Raw genomic sequence first — 26,539 nt, 5'->3', positions numbered from 1 at the left:
AGTGTTCCAACATAATGATTAGATATATCAAATGTAAACACTTTTTTCCCTTTAAAGTATTTTCCAGATTTGGCCAAACTAAATATTAAATATAAAAATCCTGCCAAACAGTAATAACTCCTGCAGGATGGCTTCTGGCAATCCCTCTGACAATCTAGACAACCTAGAAAGAGGCCATTCCCTCTTCCAAATATCAATTCAAGGATCATAATTGAAGTAAAAGCAGTTAAAGCAAAAGGAAACAGACACAGACATCCTCAAACAAACACACACACTCATGGCAACTTTCCCCGTCTGACAAAGGCTGGATTTCATTCAAGCAGATAATATAAGAAATTCAAGTAAAATGCTCAAGCAAGGATATTTCAATATAATGGGAAAAGCAGCAGCTACAATTTAAAAATTTATTCCATAATGACATCAACATTAACTCTGGAACAAAGAAACTAGGAAAGAGCACTGGCTTGTAGAGACCAAGGCCTACCACACGACAGAAGAGTGAGTCAGCTCCGTGACAACCTCGATGTCATTTTCCATCCTTCCAAACCTGTATTTGCTTGACAACCACAAGCTTGAGTTACTGCTTAAGATAATCTGATGTCAACAATAAAGGTATAATCATTTTCACTTTTTCTCTGAGAAATTAGATGCAGAGGACACAAGTCACAGTTTTATGTTCTAGGTGAAAAAGTACTATGGCCATATATATTTGCTTTAAAAAATTTGATTACAAGCTTCAGAGAAAAATCATTTTTAAATGGTCAATTTTTTTCATATACATAGAACCAACACATCTTATTTACATAAAAATGACTCAATTTTTATTCAACTGTCTTCATATAAAGTCTGTATTTTAACTGGTAATTGTTGTACACTCTTTATAGAAACACTACATTTCCTCTCATTCAAAGGCAGTTTTGAAAACAGTTTGTCTCCACATTGAGAACTGAATATAGTATAATCTCAGCGAATAACATAAAGATGGAGACCGAGTGCTGACATCCTGTTTGGGCCAGATCAGCTATTCAAGGAGTCAACTGCCTCGTATGACTAAATTATGGCTGCAACAAACCATAAAGCAAGTATGTTTCTGCAGACCTTGAAAGAGCTCTGACTTATAAGACATTAACCACATCTTAATTCAGCTACTGATGTAAAATTCTTATACTGGGTTCATTTTTTTTTTCAAAAAACACTGATTTTTCTAGCAACATTTAATGTTACAAAGGTATCTTAGTTCTTTAACCCTCAGAGAACTAGTATATTTAGGCAACAAACCAAAAATATAATCAGGAGCACGTATCTTTGTCCGTAGTCTCCAAAGGGTTAAAGTGCAGGAATTGTCTGTAACCTGTTATATAAGGCATCCTATTCCCCTTTTTTCTTAAAGGAAACTTTTTCTTTGGTTTCTTGTAATTTTTCAGTGAGTCTATCCTTTGTTTCTTCCATTTTCTCTGTGAGAAGCTCCTTTGTTTCTTCCATCCTGTCCTGTAGATACTCCTTAACAGGAGGCGGTGTTGATATGTAGCCACGACTACGCAAATACTTCACAGTGAAGGAGGTTCCCCCCAAAGTCACGGTGTATCGGGCAGGTGTTGCAATCTGAAGGAAAAGGCAAATAGGCAGATCAATACCCCATTATGACTATCGTCTTAAGCAAAAACAATCTGAACTTACTTTATTGCTTTCTAAGGCTAATATAGTTACATCCCACGTGGTTCTCCCTCCTAACAAGGGCACTTCATCTGTAAGCTGATTGTACAAATACTCATCACTCAGACACTGACTCAGGATTACAGCATGTTCGCAGTGGCAGCACTGAAGTCTGTTACCGCATGCTAGTGAATTGGGGGTGGGGGTAGAGGATGGGGAGTGGATTCATTGGGAAAGCAAAGAGGGCTCAGGACCACTACCAACAACAAAGGTACACAGGTCTCTCTCTATTCCTTAAAACCCTGACAACCCTCAGGCACTATCGAGAATTAAACCAGAACCAAATTACTTCAGATGGCGAGAGGCAAGCTCAGATCTAGTATTTCTTCTTTAGTGAATTTAGTTTCACTTCCAAATCTCTTTCCTTTGACTTTTTCAGTCTTTATGCTCCTTCCTACTTATAATCTGCTTTGGGCCTGGAATCCCAACCAGAACCTCCAAGAGGCCAACAAGTGGTAAAATGGTACATGTGTTGCAAACATGCACAGGTTTAACTCTGATCAGAGACGTAAGAACCAAAATTAAATAGTAGACAAACTGGTCAAAGAGAATCATAAAAGCAGAGTCTGCATCCATTCTGAAGTTTTTCTATTAAAATTCGCAGTATTAACTGTAGGTGTGCCAGATACCAAAACTCTTTGAAAGAGCTGCATGTGCTCTCCACCCCCAATTTTCCTCTTCATTTTCTCTTGAACTTACTAAGCTTTTTCAACCCACCTCTCCACAAAAACTGCTCTCCTCACAGAGCACAGAGGTCCCTGAACAATGAGAACCACCTAAGGCAGCTTTTCCTTGGTGCACTTGCTCCACGTGGCTGTCAGGCCCCCACCTGCCTGGTTTCCTTCCATATCAGAGGCTGCCCCTTTCTAGTCGTCCTTGCTGACTGCTCCTCCTGTCATCTATCTCTGAACACAGTGGGACAACTTTCAGTGCCTGGACTCCTTCTTTTTCCCACCTACCTCACTCCCTCAGCAGTCTTGTCCAGTTTCGTGTCTGTAGTGCCATTTTGATGATTTTTAAATTTAGATTTCCAGTCTCAGCCTTTTCCCTAAATTCCAATGTATACAACTACCTAATCATTTACAACTTCAGGTCTAATCAGATCTCAGAATGTCATTTGTTCAAAACTGACCTCTTTATGATCAATGGTCCCACCCCAAACCTGCTCCTCTCAAAGTTGTCTGCATCTCGGGAAATGAAAATTCTACTCTTCAGTTGCTCAGGCCCAAAACTTGTAAGATACTTTCAAAATATATCCAGAATCCACCTACTTTTTCTTTTTCTTTTTTTAATTTATTAGGGTGACAATGGTCAACAAAACTACATAGATTTCAGGTGTACAATTCTGTATTACATCATCTATATATCACATTGTGTGTTTACTACTCAGAGTCAGTTCTCCTTCCATGACCATATATTTGACCCCCTTTACCCATTTCTATCACCCCCTCCCCCCTTACCCTCTGGTAACCACTAGACTGTTGTCTGTGTCTACGAGTTTTTGTTTCTTTGTCTTGTTCCTTTGTCGCCTTCATATCCCACATATGAGTGAAGACACATGGTTCTTGACTTCTTCTGTCTGACTTACAATAATCTCAAGATCCATCCATGTTGTCACAAATGGCAGTATTTCATCTTTTCTTATGGCAGAATAGTATTCCATTGTGTGTATATACCACACTTTCTTTATCCAATTATCCATCGAAGGATACTTTGTTTCCATGTCTTAGCTACCATAAATAAAGCTGCAGTGCACATCGGAGTACATATATCTTTACGGATAAATGTTTTCAGATTTTTGGGGTAGATACCCAGGAGAGGGATTGCTGGGTCATGTGGTAATTTTATTCTTAATTTTTTGAGGAACTTGGATACTCTTTTCCATAGTAGCTGTACCAATTTACATTCCCAACAGTATATGAAGGTTCCTTTTTCTCCACAACCTCTCCAACACTTATTATTTGCCTTGCTCATAATAGCTATTCTAACAGGTGTGAGGTGATATCTCATTGTGGTTTTGATTTGCATTTCCCTAATAGCTAGTGAAGTTGAATATTTTTTTCATATATCTGTTGACCATTTGTATGTCTTATTGGGAGAAGTTTCTGTTCATGTCCTCTGCCCATTTTTTTAATTGGATTGTCTTTTTGTTGTTGAGTCGTATGAGTTCCTTACATATTTGATATTAGCCCCTTATCAGAGGCGTTTATAAATATCTTCTCCCATTTGGTTGGTTGCCTCTTTATTTTGTTGACAGAATCCACCTACTTCTTACCGCCTCTCCTCCACTATCAGCTCTCACCCAGACTGCTCCAATGACCTCCTGGCAGGTCTCTGGGCTTCGACCCTTGTTCTGTGAGACTGTTTTCAATACAGCAGCCAAAGTGATTTTGTTAAAATAAGTCAGATGCTCAGAACTGCACAGAGACCTTCTATCTTCTCAGAGTAAAAAACCAGAGTGCTCACAATGGCCCGTCAGGACGCCCTGATCTGGCCACTCTGTTGCCTGTGTCCCTGCTCACTCATCACAGCCACACTGATTCCTCACCATTCCCTCACATACTCCAGGTATCCTGCAGCCTCAGGACCTTGTACTTCGTTTTCCCCTGCTCAGGATGCTCTTCTCCCACACAGCTAATTGATTAACATTCTCACCTTCTTGTAACCCACCCCTCTGAAAAACAAACAAGCAAACACCAAACAACAACACAAACACATCCTCCATCACTGGTTTGTTCTTTCTTCTTAGCACTTACTGCCATCTAAATACACTGTGTGTGTGCGTGTGTGTCTTTTCCTTAACTTTACCTTCTCTGTCTCTCCAACTGCCTCCTACCAGTAGAATATAAGCTCCACGAGGGCAGGTATTTTGTATTGTCCTATTTAATTACAGTATTCCCAGTACCTAGAATTGGCACTTGGCACATAGTAGGGGCTCAACAAATTTTTGTCAACTCAAACTACCATACATTTCAAGGATAGTGCAAGGGGGTTATGAGGGCATCTTAACCAATGCCACAAGGAATTACAGGTTTGTTTGTTTTTTTCATATTTGCCACACCTCTTTTTGGGGCTTTGCCTTATTGAAGCAATAAATCTCAATGTTTGTTGCTCTACTTGAGAAACCTGTGGGTTACAGTAAATACCCAGGAGAATCCCCCTCCACATTTCCCATGTCCCAGAGGAATGGTGAGAAGAAACACTGCTGACATTAATCTACCTACATGTGTAGCTTCATGTTTCAAGTCCAACACAATAAAAATGCACTGAGCATTGATTTGCCTACAAAGCACAATAACAGGCATACTGAAAACACAAAGAGAAAGAAGACACGATTCTGAATTCCTGGGCACTCATAATCAAATAAAGAAAACAAACATTAAAAAATAAAAGTAACACAGACTGTGATATGAATTACATAAGAGCTACACACATTATGGGAGTATGGGATAAGGAACAATTATAATTAGGGAAATGGTTTAAATCATCATCATGATAGTTCAATTTACTAAGGCTAAATTATACCCATTGTAACTAGAAACTTGATAATTTATGAATTTAACAAGTTTTAACGTTGAAAAACTCAGCAATTAAGCTTTAGCCCTCTAGTCAAAATTATAATAAAAGAGGGAATCTCCCAAGATTTCAGAGGATTTAATGAGGATGACAAAATAAAACATCTTTACTTTTGGGTACTATTATATAACCATAATTCTAACTATTTTTATACAATAGAAATAAAATAACATGTAGTTTCCAAATGCTTTCTACCTATTTCCTTTCTTAGGATGAAGCTACAAAGAACCTCATAATTATTTGTCAATTGAGAAAAATGAGATTAATATGGCTAAATTCCATCATTTACAATGAGTCTCCTCTTCTGAAATAAAGACCCAAGGTGTAGAAACCATCTAAAGGTGTCATTGTCTAAATTCAGAAAACAGTTATAAAGACTATGAACTTCTAAAATGAAACATACATACCATCTAACAATAAGTCTAATTAAGGTTTATCACATACAACAATCTGAATTAAACTTTACTATTTTACTTATTCTAAGAAGATAGACTATTATAAACAAAATAAATGCTAAATTTCACAAATAAGTCAGGTGGCATGTGGATGTCTGAGTCAGGAAAATTAATATACTATCAATAGGAAAAATGTCAAACAGATGACATCTTCCTTGGAAATTCTGAAATTTCACATTTAATCACAGTGGGATATGAATGATCTCTCTATTTTCAAAGCACTTCTTCCACAAACATCATTTTATTTACACTTAAAATTTTTAAATTTTAATCATTAAACATATAAGAAATGAAATATAATATTTTAAGTTACAAAAGAGAACTAGTGGGTGTTAACGTGGAGTTTTCCAGAGAACTGAGCAGGTCACACTGGTTAAGGGTAAGGAGCAATCCATTTATAACAATAATACCTACCTTAAACAAGGCATATGCTGTTAGTGCATTTCCACTCTGGGAATTTTTCAGAATGCTTACTACGCTGTCAGGTAACCCAACAAGTTCTAGAAAAGGAATGACATTCACTCCTCTAAGAAAAAAACAGAAAGTAATTTATATATATGTACACACACACACACACACACACACACACACACACACACACAAACTTTTAGGGATAAACTTTTTCAAAAGACTATCCAAAAAAACCAAAACCAAATTTTGTTTAAAAGTCAATTCTGCATTATCAAGCACTTTAATTTCACTCTAAAAGAACAATATGTACATAAATATCAGTGTCTCATGCTGTATCTTACTGTGTGCAACTTCTTGTGCACAAAGACAGCCCTAATTGGCATATCCAGAAAAACATGCATTTATCAGAACAAAATTAATATCTTTAAGCAACCTAACAGAAAAGGATCAGAATCATTTACCTGATCTTAGTTTTCTCAACTAAACACCACCTCCTTAGAATGCTCCAACTCAAACTTCAAGACCTAAGATTTTTACCTCTACTATTACACGTCAAGCTATATACTACCATTGCAAAAGCAAGTGATATAACATTACTTATTATGTTATTATGCAAAGAATAAATGATTCTATGGGTTGTGAAAACTTCAATTATTCTACAAGGATGCTTCTATGCTATTATCAAACTTAAAAGGCAGGTAAAGAAACAATTACTGAAAATTGCAACAAGTTTTTGGACAGAGGGAGAGAAGGCCGATATAATCTGTAACCTGAGCTGTTAAGCCCTAATTTATTATTAGTTTCCTCTGATTATCAACATTTTGTTACATTGGCACTGCATGCATGTGTGCACGCTCTCTCATCTACTGTACAGTTTTGCAGATATTGAAACCTTTCACCTCTATATCAGAACAAGGCTCTTGTTTTGTGCTTCTCCTACATAAACATAATTATCATACCAGGAAATTTAACATACACAATAGTACATAATTAATAGAATAATATATTATTTAATATTAAAATTTCCTGAATTGTCCCAGTATGTCCCTTAATGCTATCCTGTTATGTCTCTCTAGTCTCCTTTTCTCTAGAAATGTTCCCCACAACTTTTTGTTGAAGAGGAAGGCAGGCTGTCTTTCTTGACACTGAGATTTTTTGAAGCTTTCAGGCCAGTTGCATGTAAAATGTCAAAAATTTGGATTTATCTGATTGTTTCCTCATGTGATTAGATTCTGGTTAAACATTTTTCAACAGGAAAGCTGCACAGTTAATTCTGTGTTCCTCTCAGTGCATCAGCAGGGGCCATATAATGTCAGTTTGTTCCATTACTGGTGTTAAGTTTGACTCTTGGTTAAAGGTAGGGTCTACAGGTTGCTCCATCATAAACATACTCTTTCTCTTTATAATTCAGAAAGCAAATTGCTTGGACCCATTATTATTATGGTAGTTGCAAACGCCTAAATTATTTTTAATATCAAAAATAATTTGGGTAACTGACAAAAAGTTGTCCCTCTCTGTGATTTCACTATAATACTAACAAACTAGGGACTACTCTCAATAGATATGGCTGATTAACAAGGAAAATTACCTATCATCTACAAGATGAAACCAGATAAATGAAGAAACCTTTAAAGAGTTTAGTGAAAACATCAACTACAAATCAAAACTAAAATGTTTTTTTCTATCTCCACCAGCAGTTCCTATTAAAGTCTTTCATAGACAGAATCCCATTAAAGCAAGATTTAGTACCACAAAGACTATTCTATAGATTTAATATGTCACTACGTACAGTACCATCCTACCACAACATGCTAATGATATTTTCCTATACCAATACAATTATAAAATTATTTCATTAATCATTTGCTAGTTTAGACTAAGCCTAGTATGTAAAATCTACATATTCAACAATCATGAAGGGGGAAAAAAGACAAACATTTGGCCAAAAGACAAAATTAGGTGATTTTTTAAAAAACTATCAAAAAGATCAAACTACCTCAGACACCTTGCATAAGTATCCTTTGTAAAATAAACCAGCAAGTACCTGGTTCCACTTATTTCTAAAATACTGATTTGATGATTTGACTTTTTAAAAAGTAAAAATAACTTTCATTTTCTTTGGAATTACTAAATTTGAAATATTAACGAGGATCTGATTTAAACAGTAATATCCACTTTTTGTCACTTTTTACTCTGAACTTCCCACAGCCTGACAGCAATCTGCTTCACAAACTGCCAGCTTTATGGATATTTCTACTGATGTAGAAACACGCAAGGACAAAGGCACATACATTCACAGTCTAGATAAAATGCAGTAAAAATCAGTTGGGATTTTGCCTCCAAGTGGACCTATAGCTTTAGGAACTTGAGGCTCAAAACATGAGGCATCTAAACTCAGGGACAAAAACCATTATCACACTTCTGGTTAGAAGACATAAGATATCTGCAAGCTTTTGCCAGATAGATGTGACAACAAAGCTTAGGCTAAAATAAAATCTATCAGCATGCACAATTTAGATCTCCCTGAAATAAAATGTTTCAAAAGCCTGAGATATTTATCACCGAATTAACTAAATAAAGAATGGCATTTTGCTTTATGGTGACTAGTAAGGCAGTAATGCTAGTTGTCAGAGTGACTAAAACAAACACTGGTCAGCAATGCAGTATGACTTCAAATGTTCATTCTTCAAGTTACAAACTATTTTTTCTTCTTTCTTTTAATAGTTAGGAGGCAACAAGCAAATAACAGAGAACTTTTTCCAGCTAAAACTAAATAAAATAAAATAAAGCCAGCCTCTTGTCAGTTGAATTGAAAAAGCTGTATTTAATACAGTCAACTACAATTTTACAATAAAATCATCTCACAATGAAAGATAAACTGCCATTTGAACATATCCTAAATCTTTATTTTCTAATTATTACTTGAAATAAGATCTTCACTTAGAACAAATCAACTTTCAATTTCTGAAATATTAAGGATTTAATAAAAACATTAAGGACTGTTCTCAGAAGCAACACATCCTACATAGTACAAATTAGCTATGAGATGCCGCTATAACAGAACTGGACGGGTAGTCATAGCTGGGTAGTAGTGGTGAGTGTGGCACCAAATTCATATGTTAGCAAATAGCCAAAAGACAAGTTGTGATGGAGAAAGGATATGCTTTTAAAGTGGATAGTCTTACCACCATGCTTAAACACAAGCATTCTTCAGAAAAAGAGGGGGTAAAGACAAAATGAAGAACGGTGCATTCTCCAGGGGATAGCAGAATGTCACAACTGTCTCAGGTGCCCGATAGCACTGAAAACATCTTAAGAAGAATTAGTATCACTAGGTTATTTGGGATCTGCTTTTATAGTTATAGAAGTCTTTAACTAAAGAAAGCAAAGAAAAGTAAATGGAACAAAAGCACTCTTTTTAATAGTCCAAATGAGACCTTCATATTCAATTAATTAAAAACTTAAGATTTCTCCCTCTAATGCCAGGAGGCGAATGCTTATCAAGGGCAACCTAAGGAAGGCAGAAGAAACAAGTATTACTCCTATCATCTCCCACAATATTGAATCAGAAAAATCCTCAATGGCTCAAAAGAAGAAAATTTAACATATAAAAAGCCATTAATTAAGTAGAAAAACTGAAGGCCTATAATAATTTTTATTCAAAATGGTACATGATTTTATGCTCTGTTAAAAAACTAAGGGCTCTGTTAAAAAACAAGACTACGTTTTGAAGACATCTATAAATATTGTAAATGTCCAGAAAATGTCATTAATAAACAGAGATAACTCCATAAATTATATATACAAGGACCTTCTGTGAAAAAAGGAAAAATTCTTAAAAAATGATACATAAAGAAGGATATAATTGAATAACAGAAACACAATGGAAAGAAAGATGTGGAGAGAAACAGAACAGCATCAATTACGCAAGGTTTTTTTAAAAAAAAAAAACTTTCAGAACTTTTATAAAGAAACATCTATAATACTGTTTCTCAAGAATAAGTATTGGGTTGGTGCAAAAGTAATTGCGGTTTTTGCAATTTTTAACCTTTTAACCACAATTACTTTTGCACCAAACTAATACAATCTCCATTCCATCACCTTTTAACTTAGGAGATAATAAGCTTTTTCTAATGAGTGAGCTATACAAAACTACCATATTTTATTAATACCTTAATATCAAGTTAGAAAATATAACCAAACACTGAAAATTAGTGGACTTTTGGAAAGTATAACACAATTCTAGACCCATCAGGAGAGTTTACTAAAATGTCAAAGTGGTCTACATTGTGCCCTCAGGAAAATGAGGTCACTGGCCCTGGTCACGACCAGACCAGTACAAGAAAAGTCCACACCGTAGGTTCAAAGGAACAGGCACAGGTTGGCACCCACTGAGTTCTACTAGAGGCAGAAACGGACTGGCATTCATTGGGGATGCTGTTTCTATGTGTATTCCTGCTACTCCTAAAACAGTGTGAATAATATAACTTACTTTAAAAGAAAGGAACAGAATTTAAGAAGAAAGGTACATTTAGAAATTCTGTTTTATAATACTGTATCTGGAGGCTAGGCCTACTAAATTAACTTTTTTTTTTTTTAAAGTTTATTTTATTGTGGTAAGAACACCTAACATGAGATCTACCCTCTTCACAAAATTTCAAGTGTACAATAAATTAACTCTGATCAGAATAAAAGATATTATTATACTTTGACACCAATCAAAGTACTCATATGAGTAATATAAAAAAAAATAACATTAAAACATTAAAATAACATTAAAACATAAGTCTGCAGTTTGTTCAATTCTGTGTCTATAACAGGCTTTGGAAAAAATATCTTACTAATTTCCCACTAAAATCATACATGTGGAAAAATACTAGATATTTTATTTATGAACACTTTAAGAATATGTAAGTACAGAGCTCATGGTGCTACCAAATTTCTGAAATCTGATTTTATTTCTGTGCTACCCTAAATGATGATAGGAGATGAACACAGTGATTAAGAGAATGGGCTTTGAAATCAGACTCTGAATTATTTTGGGAAAGGCTAAATTATTTTGGCTTATTTTTGCTTCATCTGTTTTCTCATTAAATAAAATGAAAATAATTGCACCTGCTTCATATGGTTGTTTTGAGGATTAAATGAGATAATACAGTAAAAAAATTTAGCAATGCCTGATGTACACAGTAAGCAAATGTTAGTTATTATTAAAATGTGAAAAATTTATGAAAAGTAGTCATCCTCTATCAATTAAAGACATCCAAGCATTTAAAAAACTATTTAAGGCTTTCATTAGTACAATTAAGATTAACATTCTGATAAAACAGGGAAAGGTACTCAACCAAGCAAAAACTTACTTCATGGCTGCATAATAAAATGTTCCAAACCAAACACCAGAAGTTATTAGATGAACTGGAATCAAAACTTTTCCATATTGTCTAAATGTTTTCTTAAACCGTTGATAAAGATTAATAGATTTGTCTTGTAAAGGATCAGGTTCTTCCTTTTTTTCTGAAGGAGTTCCTGGAGATGTGGTATTGGATGATATAAACCTTCTCAACAAAATATCTTGCTCCCACTGTTTATGGTGAAGGACCCCTGGTTGTGGTGAATGACGATCAAATGGCTTCCATTCCTTTGCAGCACACTGGGCAGCAGTTAAGTGCAGCCACTGTGTTTGAGGGCCCTGTACCAAAACTACTCTGGATTCAGCTTTATAAAAAAGTAATGGTCCCATTATATTTTGACAGTGTCCAAAAAGACCAGCTTTATGTTGTTCCATGCACGTCCTATGTGCCAGTCGGAATACAGTCCTTGGTACATTCCATTGCATTTTTAAGAACGGTGATTGATGGATTTCAGTTTCTACAGAGATCAGATTAAAAAATTAGATTATACAGATTTCCATTTTAAACCAATCCACTTAAAAATAAATCATTAACTATTAGGAGTAAAAGGATAGATATTGCTACCAAATCCCCAAAATTAACGTTAAGGTATACAGTTCTAATATAATACAATCTGAAATCTCATTAAAACACATCATTTAAGTATGATAAAGGAGTCCAGCAGACATCATGTAGGGTAATGTTTTGAGGCTACTTTATTACTACAAAAGGGATATTTATAGGGTACTCTGTTATTCTACAAAGAAGGGATGTAATGTAACAGAAAAGTCATAAGATCTGGAAGCAAAAGACCTGGGCTCAAGTGTTTTGGGAACGTAAGTCCACGAAATTCCCTTTTAGACACCAAAACCAAGTCCACTAGTGAAACGAGGATTATCTCACAGGGTTGTTATAGGAATTATATGAAATTTCTGATGTAAAAGCACTTTTGTAAACTAACAAGCACCATGTAAGTGCTATTACAAATGTTACAGTCTAATGAAAAGTTGATATCAGTATCATTCATCCTATAATGCCTTTAGACTAAATTATATAAAACTGTAAATAACGTGTTATTGGCTGGTGAGAAGATAGATGGACTTTTCCAGATATTTGAAACTTTTTGGATAGTCTTATTGTAATTTTACAGAACAGTTATAACGTAATTTTAAAAGAACACGGACTTTGGAATGAGATGGACCCAACCGAGGTAAGAGTGGTATTGTTTTGAGCAAATTACTTGGCCTCTGTAGACACAGGTTTGCCTACTGGTAAAATAGAATTATAGTATGCGTTACTATATATCAAATCAGTTCCCTTCTCTCAACATCAGGCAGTGCCACCTGACCCTAATTCCACCCCCACCCCACACCTTACTACTTCTAATATACTGAGAATAGATAATCTTATTGTTTTGTATACTAAGTAAGAGTCAACAAGATTTGGTTAGCACCCCAGTAAGTTACCACTCCAATTAAATACAGCTATTCCATTTTACATGAATATTTGTTATCTGGGTACAAAGTTGACTATCATATAAAGACATCCACTCATAAACTGTCCCCCTATAAAATTAATTCCCTGATTCATCCCTCCCTGTTTAATAATTAATATTAGCTCCTCTCAGGCTCTCACAGATAATCCAACAACACAATGCAAAAATGAGCTGGGAAATGAAACTGAAACAAATAGGCTCCCATGAAGCCTTTAAAAGTGATGCTGGAAATCTTACCACGGGCAACGATATGGATGGACCTAGCGAACATTATGCTAAGTGAACTAAGTCAGACAGAGAAAGATAAATACCATATGATCTCACTTATATATGGAATCTAAAGAATAGAAAGAAGAAACTAATCGGAAACAATCTCAGAGACATAGAGGAAAAACAGGGTTGCTAGATGGGAGAGGGGGTGGGGATGAGGGAGAAAGTGACGGGATTAGAAAGCACAACTGGAAACCACAAGATTGTCACGGGGATACGGAAGACAGTATGGGGAACATAATCAATAATGTTGTAAAGATTTTGTAGGGTATCCAATGGACACTTGTCTTATTAGAGAGACCACTTCATGGATGGTGTAGATGCCTGACCACTGCAGTGTACACCTGAAGTTAAATAATAATGAATGTCAACTATAATTTAATATATATATGTATATAGTCACAGGAAGTGGAGTACAGCGTAAAAAATAGAGAGACAGTGGAAATATAACAGCTGTGTGCGATGTCAGAGGGATAGTAGATTGGGGACAGGGGGTTATCACTTTGTGAGGGATATAAATGTCTAACTATTACATTGTTTTGTACACCTGAAACTAATAAAAAACAAAAGTGATGCTGGAGATTGCTACAATCAAAAGCAAAGACCATGTCAAGTAACAATCTGAAAAACCAGACCAGTTAACAATCAAAGAGAAAAAGACACAGGGATGAAGACACATGCTTCAAATAAAGAATGATTTAAATTATTAGATGACTAAAAAAGGCTATAGAGAAAAACTATTAAGCTCTTAATTATTTTTACAAAACTGACTTATTTGTTGTGAAAGTCAAACACTGAGTAAAGGATGTATTACTTTTCCACAATCTACATCTTTACATTTATCTATAAATGTATGCTATGCCTATGCCAAGGGGAAAATACCAAGTGTTTGTTTATTCTAAAAATTAGCTCAGCTGGAATTATAACGTAAAATTTGTAAACTATCAAGTTTACCTTAATTTTTCACACACAAAAAAATTCCTTTCAAGCTTTTTATTATGAATGTTTTGGTCTCTCTTTTAGTGGATTTATTCTGAGGCTTTTCTCCAGCACCATTATCTTTGAATGATTCCTATCCATGGCTTTAGAGTTCAAGTGTTTGCTGAACTCTAGACTTTCTTTTTTTTTTAAACCTATTTCCTTTACAGGACAGTTTTCCAGTAGTTAAAGCTCCCAGAAGTCTAACTTTCAGATAACTAGATTATTAGGTATTTGTGTGTGTGAATAAAGTGAAAGAAAAAAGATTAAAACAAATAAAACAATATTCCTCTTTCCAAGCTTCCAGTCTGCACCCTCTCTCCTGGTTTTCCCAACTACCTCCCATTTTAAAAAATTATTTTTATATTCTCCACTTATTGCCTATTTTTAAAAACATCTTTACTGAGAGATATAATCCACGTAGTATACAATTCACTAATTTAAAATGTAGAATTCAATGATTTTTAGTATATTCACAGTTGTGCAACCATCACCATGATCTAGGTTTAGGACATTTTCATCACCCCCAAAAGAAACCACATATCCTTTACACAAGTTAATTAGCAGTGATTCACCATTCCCTCACCTTCCCAGCTCTAGGCAATCACTACTCTACTTTCGGTCTCTATTTGTCTATTCTGTACATTTCATATAAATGGAATCAGTATGTGACTGGCTTCTTAGCATAATGTCTTCAAGGGTCATCCTTGTATTACCTCTTGGACTAAGATTCACCTTTGTTCCCTGAGAAACCTCTGGGCTAGTGGCTTCCAAAACAGGCTAGGCATCAGAATCATAGGAGGTTAGGATGTTGCAGGAGAGTGTAAGTAGTGAGAAAATACAGATTACTAGTCTCCATCGAGACCAAATAAATCAGAATCTCCTGTAGGCAGGTCACACCTGACAATATGAATTTGGGGATCATTTCTATAAGCCCAGCAAATTGATTCAATGCCAGAGTCAGGATGGTGGCAAAGGTATCATCCATCATTATGGTAAGATGTTTCTGAGCCCCCTACCATGTGACGGGTGCTTAGTAAATATTTTATATGTATCAACTCATATTATTTTCATAACAATCCTATGAAGGAGGGACTACTCTCAACATTTTATATTTGAGGACACTGAAGCACAGAGTAAATAACTTGTCCAATGTCAATCAACTGGTGAGTGGAGGAGCTGAGGTTCAAACCTAGTTTGATCCCAGGCCCATGCTGGGTCACTAAGCTATACATCCACTTCTAGAAGAGACAGTGACAATTTTGAGTAGACCAAGACACATGGTGAAAGCTTCCTAATGAAACATGACCCAAGAAATGAGTTAAATTTTAAATTAAACACGAAATTAAAATTGAGTTATTTAAATGTAAATGGCAACATGTGGGTAATGGCTACCATATTTGGCAATAAGAAAATAAATAACTCTAGACCTCCAAAAGTAATCGATCACAACACCAATGACCTATACAATAATGCTCATTAGATTTCAGGGAACAAACCTACTTAGGTGAGTGAAAGTAAAAGGAGAGAGCAGGTACAGACTGAGTAGTATCATAAATATTCTGGAATGAATAGGCTTCAGGAATAACAAAAACCAAGGTACGGTAGGAATTGTCTCACAGCTAGCACCTGTGTACACTGGCCTCAGTTTACTGGCAGCTTTCATTTCTGGATTTCACTAGTCTGTTCATTTTTACAATTAAAAATAAAAGTTTTTGGTTATTGGTCAATATGGAGGTGCCAGTCCTCATAAACCCTACCCAGCTCAAACCAGCTGCATCTAGACAGGTGTACGAGCGATTGTGAAAAAGTTATGAACTAACAGGCCCCTAAAATTTTTCTGATAGAACTGGAGAACCTCGAATGATGAATAACTTAATCTTGAATTTCTTCCAATGAAACACAGTAACTTTAGTAATAAATTTTTAAAATCATGAGACTTAGCTTATTTCTTACACAAAAGTTACCTGTTATTTTCCTGCACCAACAGCATGAAATTTTCATACCTACAAATGGTGGCAGTGTTCTAAATTGCTTATTGCTTCAGTTATGGAAGTAGATGATGAAATACAGCGCTAGACCCAAGTGAAGTGACAAGACTACACTGCTGTTGTGGCTATCCTTTCACAGAATTAAGTCGTTAAAGCCTTTAACACACTGTAAGTGGCTGGAACATGATTAACGATGCCTAATTCTCAATATACAACCCTAGTCTGTAAGGCAGGGAAAAATTTCTAAGTAAAGTCTGATTCTGTCATGACTTAATTTTAGGCGGGAGACATTAGAGTTTAACAATTGAGAGCTTGGAATCTGAGAGGTCAGACTGCCTGGGTTCAAATCCTGAAAATACTATAAACTATGTAAGCTTTGCACAGGTTAATTAGCCTCCCTGGCCTTGGTTTCCAACTTGTAAAATGGGGTTAATAATAGTACCTACTTCATATGGTTGCTGTGAGGATAAAACAAGTTAGAATCCTTTCATGCAGCAATCCTAAGGCAGAGAGAAGCAGGGTCAACAGTAAAGTAATAAAGCAGTGGGAAGAGGGAGAGAGAGACAGATAGACAGAAAGAAAGAAAGAAAGAAAAAAGAAAGAAAGAAAGAAAGAAAGAAAGAAAGAAAGAAAGAAAGAAAGAAAGAGAGAGAGAAAGGCACTGAGTCAAAGGAATGAGGGCAGGGAAGATTGATTAGAATAAATGCCAGTGGGGCACAAATATTAGAGTGCTGTTAAGATTCTAGTGCAGCTATCTGGAAATTCCAGTTCCATTAGGCTAAATGAGTTAGTTCCAGAGATTCCTTTCTTGCATCTATATCCTTACCAAACACACACTGCTCAAGATTATATGAACATGTTTCTGTTCCTCACACATTTAAGCAGACCTAGAAATACAACAACTGAGTGTACAAGGAATTAACTAATTTGTGCTTCATTCTTATATAAGAAAAAAAAAAAAAAATTGTTGACTGAAAAGTAAGAACAACAAATTTCAATAGAAGGAGTTGGTTCTCTATTAAGTGAATTCGAATTCCTCTTTTTCTGGTCAAACAAAATCTTATTTGGAAGTCCAATGAAGAAAATAAATAAAAGCAAAGTTGCTCAATTTAAAGCAGGAGTGAGAAAAATGGAGCTTTCTGGCTTGCCTCCACCTCGTCCAGCTTATGGGGATCAGCCACAGGAAATCTAACTATGAAAACAAAATCACAAAGTGGATGAATTCTCTGTATATGAAAGTTCTACTTCATCTATGTGCCATTTTCCTGCAAGTCACAGCACAGGCACTAATTCCTTCTGAAGCCCCTGGAACCCACAAGCTAGAAAAGAAACTCCACTAAAAACTTACCAGATATTGGATTTTACTTTTCTCTTTCTTTTTCCCTGTGGACTCTATGTTCCTGTAGGGCAAAGAGTTTGTTGTGATTCCTGGTAGTTACAGGGAAAGTGCAAAATCTGGCATCTAGTGAGTGCTCAATAAAATACAGGTCAGTGAATATCAACAACTTGTCAGTTGTTGGGTTTTTTTTTTTTAAAGATTTTATTGGGGAAGGGGAACAGGACTTTATCGGGGAACAGTGTGTACTTCTAGCATTTTTTCCAAGTTGTCCTTTCAATCATAGTTGTGAAGGGTGCAGTTCAGCTCCAGGTCCAGTTGTTAGTTGCAGGGAGCGCAGCCCACCATCCCTTGCAGGAGTTGAACCGGCAACCTTGTGGTTGAGAGCCCACTGGCCCATGTGGGAATCAATCGGCAGCCTTCGTTCGGCCTTAGGAGCACAGAGCTCCAACCACCTGAGCCACTGGGCAGGCCCAACTTGCCAGTTTTTAAAAGACTCAAATAATCTCTAATAAATGATTTCTAAAATCAATGTAGCATCTTCAGCTTGGGAAGTTTTGGGTACCAAATATACAAATTAACAATGTCTTCTTAGGGAATTTAAAATAACTATGGTTAATATGTTACTAACCAAATGGAAAAAGTAAGAAAAACAAAATAACAAGCACTATGGGACAATTTCAAAATGTGTGACATACACGTAATAGGAATGGCAGGAGGAGAAGCAGAGAAAGCAGAAGAAATATCTGAATATGAAATTTGAGAATTGTCCAAAATTACAAACAAACACTAAATCACAGGTCCAGGAAGCTCGGAGAACACCAAGCAGGATAAATACCTAAAATCCACATCTAGACCTATCATATTTAAGCTGGGGAAAAAAAAAAAGAAAGAACGACTAAGAAAACCTTGAAAGAAGTTGGAGGGGAAAAACAAAACACCTTACCTATAGGGGAGCAAAGATAAAAATTAGAACTGACTTCTCATCAGAAACCAGGCAAAGTTTAAAGAAAAAACAACAAACTAGAATTCTATATCCAGCAAAGTTATCCACCAAAAGTAGAAGAAAAATAAACCCTTTATCAAAGAGACAAAAAATTGAGGGAATTCATAGCCAACGTACTCGCCCTTCAAGAAGGAAATAATATAGACACTCAGATATACATAAAGGAATAAGGAACCAATAAAGGCAAAATAAAAATCTTTTTTATTCTTCATTGATCAAATGATAATTGTTTATAATAATAGGAACAATGAATTAGGGCATTAATAGCACATGGACAAGTAAAATGAAAGAGTGTTGTCACAAGGAACAGGAGAGAGGAATTGAGAAAACTCTATCAGATACTTGCAACTACACATGAAGTAGGATAGTATTATTTGAAGGTGGACTTTAAATGTATATTGTGAACTCCAGGGAACCCACTGAAATATTTATTTTTATTTAAAAAATTTATTTTATTTTTTTAAATTGAAGTTTATTGGGGTAACAATTGTTAGCAAAGTTACTTAGATTTCAGGTGTACAATTCTTTTAAAAGTACAATTGATAAACTGAAAGAGGACATAAAATAGAATCATATAAATTTCTCAATTAAAACCAGAAGAAGGCTGGGAGTTCCAGTCAAGATGGTGGAGTAGGTAAATGCTGTGTTTACATACTCTCATGACCACATCAAAATTACCACTAAACGACAGAACAACCAATACGGTAAATTGCCTGAAGTCTACCTGAACAGTAGTCCTATAACTAAGGACATACAGGAAAGACCACATGGAGACTGGTAGGAGGGGCAGAGATGTGGAATGGGCTGGTCCCACACCCGCATGTGGCATTTAAAAATTAAGAGGGCTATTTCGGCTACAGAGGTTTCCCCCTGAGGAGCGAGGGGGTCCCAGCCCCACACGAGGCTCCCCAGCCCAGGGTTCCAGTGCCAGGAGGAGAAGGTCTCACAACTTCTGGCTGTGAAAACCAACAGAGATTGTGAATGAATGAGATGAAGGGCGGCTTGAGTCCCAGGCACTCCTCTTAAAGGGCCTGCACATGGACTTGCTGACAGACTCACTCACTTTGATCTCCAGCTCTGGGGCAGCAGCTCAAAAGGTGCCAAGGATATACAGGGGAAAATGGAATTGTTAGGCTGCACAGAGAGGGCTAGAGGGACAGCTTTCTCCCAGACAGAAATGCTGGCAGAAGCCATTATTTCTTTGTTGAGCCCTCCCCAATCCGAGTATGTACATGCATGTGGGCGCCATATCTGAGTCTCCATCAATCTAGCTAACACCTTTCCTCCACCCTGCCCTTGTGATTCCCTGAGACCCCTCCCACCCAACCTGCAGGCCCACCCAAGCCACTTCCAGTGGCTTTTCCATGACCTGCCTTGGCTCATGCTGCAGACTTTCCTGAAATCTCTCAAAGGATCACAAACCCCAAACAAGCAGCATTTGGCCTTAACATGCCCCGTACCTCTTGTTAAGCAGCCCCAAGCCTGGCACTAGCAGCAGCTGGCCTCAGTTCACAGCTCAGCATCTCCAAGACACCTCCAAGTTCAGGGAGGCTGGCAGCGATCTAAAGGTTGCTTTGTGGCTCCTTCCAGGTGGTCCCAGGCAAGGCACAGGCAGCAGCTGAAACTGGCCTGCGGCAGGGCCCCTCCCAGGAAGTCCAGCAGCCAGCATGCACAGTGGCCAGCTTCTGACCCAGACTAAGAATCACCCCACCACCTCCATGGGTGACACAGCCAAATGGTAGACTGGGGAGGCACCAGAGCCCTGCTAACGTGAATCCTGCTCCACAGGGTCAGTCCCTGCACAACAGTTCCTCTACTATAGTCATGGCCATGCTTTACAACCAGTCAGCCCAAGGGTCAATCCCTCCCACTGATGTGCAAACAGCAACAAAGGCTCAACTATAACAGAAGAGAACACACACATCACACAAGGAACACACCTGGAACACCCAATTCCAGTGACCAGGGAGACTGTGCCACTGGGCCTCACAGGACTCCTACTACATAAAGCCACTCTACTACGACCAGGAGACATAGCAGTTCTACCTAATATATAAACACAGGGAGGCAGCCGAATGGGGAGACAAAGAAACATGTCCCAAATGAAAGAACAGGAAAAAACTGCAGAAAAAGAACTAAACAAAATGGAGGCAAGCAATCTACCAGATGCAGAGTTCAAGACAATGGTAAAAGGATGCTCAGTGATCTCAGGGAGAACTTCAACAAAGAGATAGGAAACATGAAAATGGAGGTAGAAACATAAAAAAGAACCACTCAGAAAAAATACAATAACTGAAATGAAGATTACATTAGAGAGAATCAATAGATTAGATGAAGCAGAGGATTGAATCAGCAATTTGGAGAATAAGCTAGCAGAAAACACACAATCAGTACAGCAAAAAGAAAAAAGAATCCAAAAAAAAAAAAAAATGAGGATAGTTTAAACAGCCTCTAGGACAACATCAAGTTTACTAACATTTGCATCATAGGAGTACCAAAAAGAGAAGAGAGCAAGGAATTAAAAACCTATTTGAAGAAATAATGACAGAAAACTTCCCTAACCTGATGAAGGAAATAGACATACAAGCCCAGGAAGTGCAGAGTCCCAAACATAATGAACCTAAAGAGATCCACAACAAGACACGTCATAATTAAAATGTCAAAGCTTAAAGACACAGAGAGAATCTTAAAAGCAGCAAGAGAAAAGCAGTTAATTACTACCTACAAGGGAGCTTTCATAAGACTGTCAGCTGATTTCTCAACAGAAACTTTGCAGGCCAGAAGGGGTTGGCAGGAAATATTCAAAGTGATGAAAAGCAAAGACCTACAACCAAGATTACTCTACCCAGCAAAGCTATCATTTAGAATGGAAGGACAAATAGAGCTTCCCACATAAGAAGGTGACGGAGTTTGTCACCACAATACCAGTATGACAAGAAATGTTATTAAAGGGACTTCTTTAAAAAGGAAAGAAAAAGATAAAATATATGTATAATAGAATGGCAATAACTACATATCTAGCAACAATTTCTTTAACTGTAAATGGATTAAATGTTCCAATCAAAAGAATGGATAAGAAAACAAGACCCTAACATAGGCTGCCTACAAGAGACTCACTTCAGATGGAAAGACACACACCGACTAAAAGTAAAGGGATAGAAAAAGATATTTCATGAAAACAGAAACAAACAAAAAAGCTGGAGTAATAATACTTATACCAGACAAAATAGACTTTAAAACAAAGTCTATAACAAGAGAAAAAGAAGGACCCAGTAATCCCACTTCTGGGTACTTATCCGAAGAAACCCAAAACACTACTTTGAACATGTGCATCCATTATGTTCATTCAGCATTATTTACAATAGCCAAGATATGGAGGCAACCTGGATGTCTATCAAGGGATAAATGGGTAAGGAAGAAAAGGTACATATATACAATGGAATATTACTCAGCCATAAAAAAGACTGAAATCTTGTCCAAAATGCATCCCCAAAAACCCAAAACAACAACAAAAACCCCTTAGGTATAACTCTAACAAATGTGTACAAGATCTTATGAGGAAAACTATAAAACTCTGATGAAAGAAATCAAATATCTAAATAATGGAGAGGTATTCCATGTTCATAGATAAGACTCATTATTGTTAATATATCAATTTTTGCCAATGTGATCTAAATTCAAATTATAATCTCAATCAAAATTTTAGCAAGCTATTTTGTAGATATCAACAACCTGATTCTAAATTTTATACAGAAAATACCAAGAATAACCACAGAATACTGAAGAGCAAAGTTGGAGGTCTGATACTAGACATTTAAGATACTAGACATAAAGCTACAATAATCAACAGTGTGGTTTTGGTGAAAGAAAAAGACACATACATCAATGGAACAGAATAGAGTCCAGAATGAGATACACACATATACAGTCAACTGTTTTGTGACAAAGGAGCAAAAACAATTCAGTGGAGAAAGGATAGTCTTTCCAGCAAATGGTTCTAGAACAAGTAGATATCCACATGCAAAAAAATAAACCTAGGGTGATGTCATAGGAATGGCGGCAGCGGGGTGCCTTTTTTGCGTTCTCCTCCGGATCTTATCACAAATGGGATATCTATAACCCATCAAAGGACTCTCTGCTCATCATGCAGAACAGCTAAGAGACTCGTGCAAGGATTACTTGAAGATGGGCAAATTGGGAGAGCAGGGGAAGAGGGAAGGGAGCGGAGTGGAGACCCAACCTGCATCTGCAGCTCTGGAGACCCAGCCTGCATCTGCGGCTGTTGGGAGCCGACCAGCATCTGCAGCGGTGGAAACACGGTCCGCATCTGCAGCAGTGTTAACATGGTCTGGATCTGCGGCTGTGGAAACGCGGTTCGCAACTGTGGCTGTGGAAACGCAGCCCGCATGTGCGGCTGTGGAGAGGCAGCACGCACCTTCGTCTGTGCAGACGCGGCCGGCATCTGCAGCTGTGGAAACATGCCCGCATCCGCAGCGGTGGAAATGTGGCTGGCATCCGCAGCTGCAGAGATGCAGGGGATCCCAGGATGGAACAGAGAACACAAAAACCAGGAGGTGGGCTCTTTCCCTGCGTCCCACAGCTGATCTCTCCCACCGAGGGGGCAGCATACCCAGCATTTGAGGTAATAACCTCAGTGAGACCTCCAGTTGGGCCGTAGGCCGGACAAAGGACACAAACTCCATACCTGGGCCCCTTCCCCTGCTCTTCCAATCTTACCCTCGCCCTTCCAGAGACTTGAACTGGCCCCTGAACTGAGGAGTAGTGTCAGATTACAGAGGAGCCTTAGTGCTCAGGCTCTGGGAAGACCAGCATGCAGCTCTGACCCAGGGAATAGGCTGAGAAGAGTGTGATTTTTCTGGGCTAGGAGAGAAGAGACTCCACCACCCCCAGCCACCATCTTTTCTGGCTTGTGGGAAGAGTGTGATACGGCTGGGCTGGGAGAGAGAAGACCCCTCCATCCCCAGCCTCCACCCTTTCTGGCCTGCCTAGGGCGGGGCAATTACAACTATGGAGACACTTCCAGGGATCAGCAGTAGGCGGCAGATGCAGCTCTGGGCTTTCAGCAGCTCAAAAATCTCTCACCCGCCACACACACACACACACACACACACACACACACACACACACACAGAAAAAGTGCCCTAAGACTCAGGAGAACTGGGCACAGGGCTGCTGGTGTTACTCACAGTGTGGATATGTGCAGGCAAGAGCAGAAAGTGCACTGACTATAGAAACTACCATCCAGACCACTCAGCCCCACTCATCTAAATCTGCAGTCCCAAGGTCACTCTGGGCACCAGGTGGCCGGCTCTGCCTGCACAATACACAGAGGACTCTTTGGTACAGCAGAGGACAACCTGGAGATTACTTGGTGGGCTTAAGCCAGGACTGGCACTGCTGTTTGTTTTGTTCTGTTTTGTTTTATCTTTATATCTTTGATACCTTTGCCTTTGTTGAGTGGGGGCTGTTGGTTGTTTTTACATATGAAGGTATTTGTTGTTGATGTTGTTGTTGTGCTTGGTGATTTGTTTGTTCTGAAATTGCCCTACACCAGGGAACAGCTTAAGAGGCACAAGATTCTACATACCCACAAGCCAACTCCAGACCAAACCAGAGTACTACCGGGTTTGACCTACAAGTGACACACCCAAAGGGACATCTTTATAGGCACAAGCCCATAGAGGCCAAACCACATTTAAGTGGTCAACCCTCAGGCAACAGAACACCCTGCGGTGGGCAGAGCCAAGTCTTACAACTAGTCAGCCTAGGAGTTAACCCCACCTACTCACAAGCAAAAAGCAATTAAAGATCTTCTTTAACAGGACAATATACACAAGAGTCACCTTTGGAGCACACGCAGAGGAGAAGAACGAAGTAGTGCAAGTCAAATATAAAGGACACATACTACATAAGATAACCCAGCAAGAACTAAGAACTCTAGGGATCTACCCAATACATCGAAGCAAACACAGAGAGTCAGCCAGAATGGGGACACAAAGAAACATGTCCTAAATAAAAGAACAGAAGGAACATCCAGAAATGGAACCAAATAAAACAGAGCTAACCAACCTATCAGAGACAGAGTTCAGAACACTGATGATAAGAATGTTTAAGGAGCTTAGAGACAACATCAAGAAGGATGTAGAAATCATAATGAACAACCAGTTAGAACTAAAGAACACAATTACCGAAATAAAGAACTCACTTGAAGGAATTCACAGCAGGTTAGATGAAGCAGAAAATCGAATCAGCGACTTAGAAAACAAGTTAGCAGAGATCACCCAAACAGAACAACAGAAAGAAAAAAGAATAAAAAACAATGAAGATGGTTTAAGAGACCTCTGGGATAACCTCAAGCGCAAAAACATGTACATCATAGGAATACCAGAAGGTGAAGAGAGGAAGCAAGGGATTGAGAACATATGTGAAGTAATAATGACCAAAAACTTCCCTAACCTGATGTAGGAAACCAACATACAAGCCCAGGAAGTGCAGAGAGTTCCAACCAGAATAAACCCAAACAGGCCCACACCAAGACACATTATAGTTAAAATGGCAAAGGTTAAAGACAAAGAGAGAATCCTAAAAGCAGCAAAAGAAAGACAGAGAGTTACATACAAGGGAACTCCCATAAGACTATCAAGTGATTTTTCTACAGAAACATTGAAGGCCAGGAGGGAGTGGCAGGAGATACTCAAAGTGATAGAAAACAAAGGCCTACAACCTAGGTTGCTTTATCCAACAAGACTATCATTTAAAGTTGATGGGGAGATAAACAGCTTCCCAGAAAAGAATAAGCTAAAGGAATTCATTACCACCAAGCCAGCATTGCAAGAAATACTAAAAGGACTTCTGTAAATAGAAGAAAGACGAAAACAGTCTAACTACAAATTGAAAAATGGCAATAACTATGTACCTATCAATAATCACTTTAAATGTAAACAGATTAAATGCCCCAATCAAGAGGCATAGGGTGGCTGAGTGGATAAGAAAGCAAGACCCTTGTATATGCTGTATACAAGAGACTCACCTCAGATCAGAAAACACACACAGGCTAAAAGTGAAGGGTTGGAGTAAGATATTTCATGCAAATGGAAATGAGAAAAAAAGCTGGAGTTGCAATACTTATATCTGACAAAATAGACTTTAAAATGAAGAATATATTAAAAAACAAAGATGGGCACTATATAATAATAAAGGGATTGATCCGACAAGAGGACATAACCCTAATAAACATCTATGCATCCAACATAGGAGCACCTATATCTATAAAATAGATATTGACTGACATAAAGACAGAGATCAACAGTTAACACTATTATAGTAGGGGACTTCAACACATCTCTGACATCAAGGGACGGGTCTTCCAGACAGAAAATCAATATGGAAACAAGAGCCTTAAATGACACATTGGACCACTTGGATTTAATCGATATTTTCAGAGCATTTCACCCCAAAGCTGCAGACACGTTCTTCTCAAGCGCACATGGAACATTTTCTAAGATAGACCATATGTTAGGCCATAAAACAGGTCTTGATAAATTTAAGAAAATTGAAATCATACGAATTGTCTTCGCTGACCACAGTGCTATGAAATTAGAAATGAACTACAGGAAAAAAAATTGGAAGACACACCAATTCATGGAGGCTGAATAACATGTTACTAAATAATGAATGGGTCAACCAGAGATCAAGGAAGAAATCAAAAGATATCTCGAGACAAGTGAAAATGAAAACACGATGATCCAAAATCTATGGGATGCAGCAAAAGCAATCCTAAGAGGGTAATTCATAGCACTGCAGGCCTACCTAAAGAAACAAGAAACATCACTAATCAGCAGTTTATCTTCACCCTTAAGGGATCTGGAAAAAGAACAGCAAAATATGCCCAAAGTGA

At 37.6% G+C, this 26,539-nt stretch overlaps 1 protein-coding gene across 1 annotated transcript in view; it reads right to left on the bottom strand.

Moving 5' to 3' along the window:
• Positions 1-390: 390 nt before the first annotated feature.
• MIMS1 (mitochondrial inner membrane scaffold 1) overlaps positions 391-26,539 on the bottom strand; it is a 41,174-nt gene continuing 15,025 nt past the window's right edge. The window contains exons 2-4 of the mRNA XM_019718711.3: positions 11,516-12,023; positions 6,159-6,270; positions 391-1,602 (exon numbers count right to left, since the gene is read on the bottom strand). Coding sequence (XP_019574270.1) covers positions 1,369-1,602; positions 6,159-6,270; positions 11,516-11,991 — 822 coding nt within the window. The 5' untranslated portion in view covers positions 11,992-12,023 and the 3' untranslated portion in view covers positions 391-1,368. The remainder of the gene's footprint in view (positions 1,603-6,158; positions 6,271-11,515; positions 12,024-26,539) is intronic.

Source organism: Rhinolophus sinicus, chromosome 4, assembly GCF_057876585.1.
Source record: "Rhinolophus sinicus isolate RSI-liver-muscle chromosome 4, RSI-T2T, whole genome shotgun sequence".
NCBI classification, from domain to species: Eukaryota; Metazoa; Chordata; class Mammalia; order Chiroptera; family Rhinolophidae; genus Rhinolophus; species Rhinolophus sinicus.
This window is presented reverse-complemented; position numbering and strand designations above follow the sequence as displayed.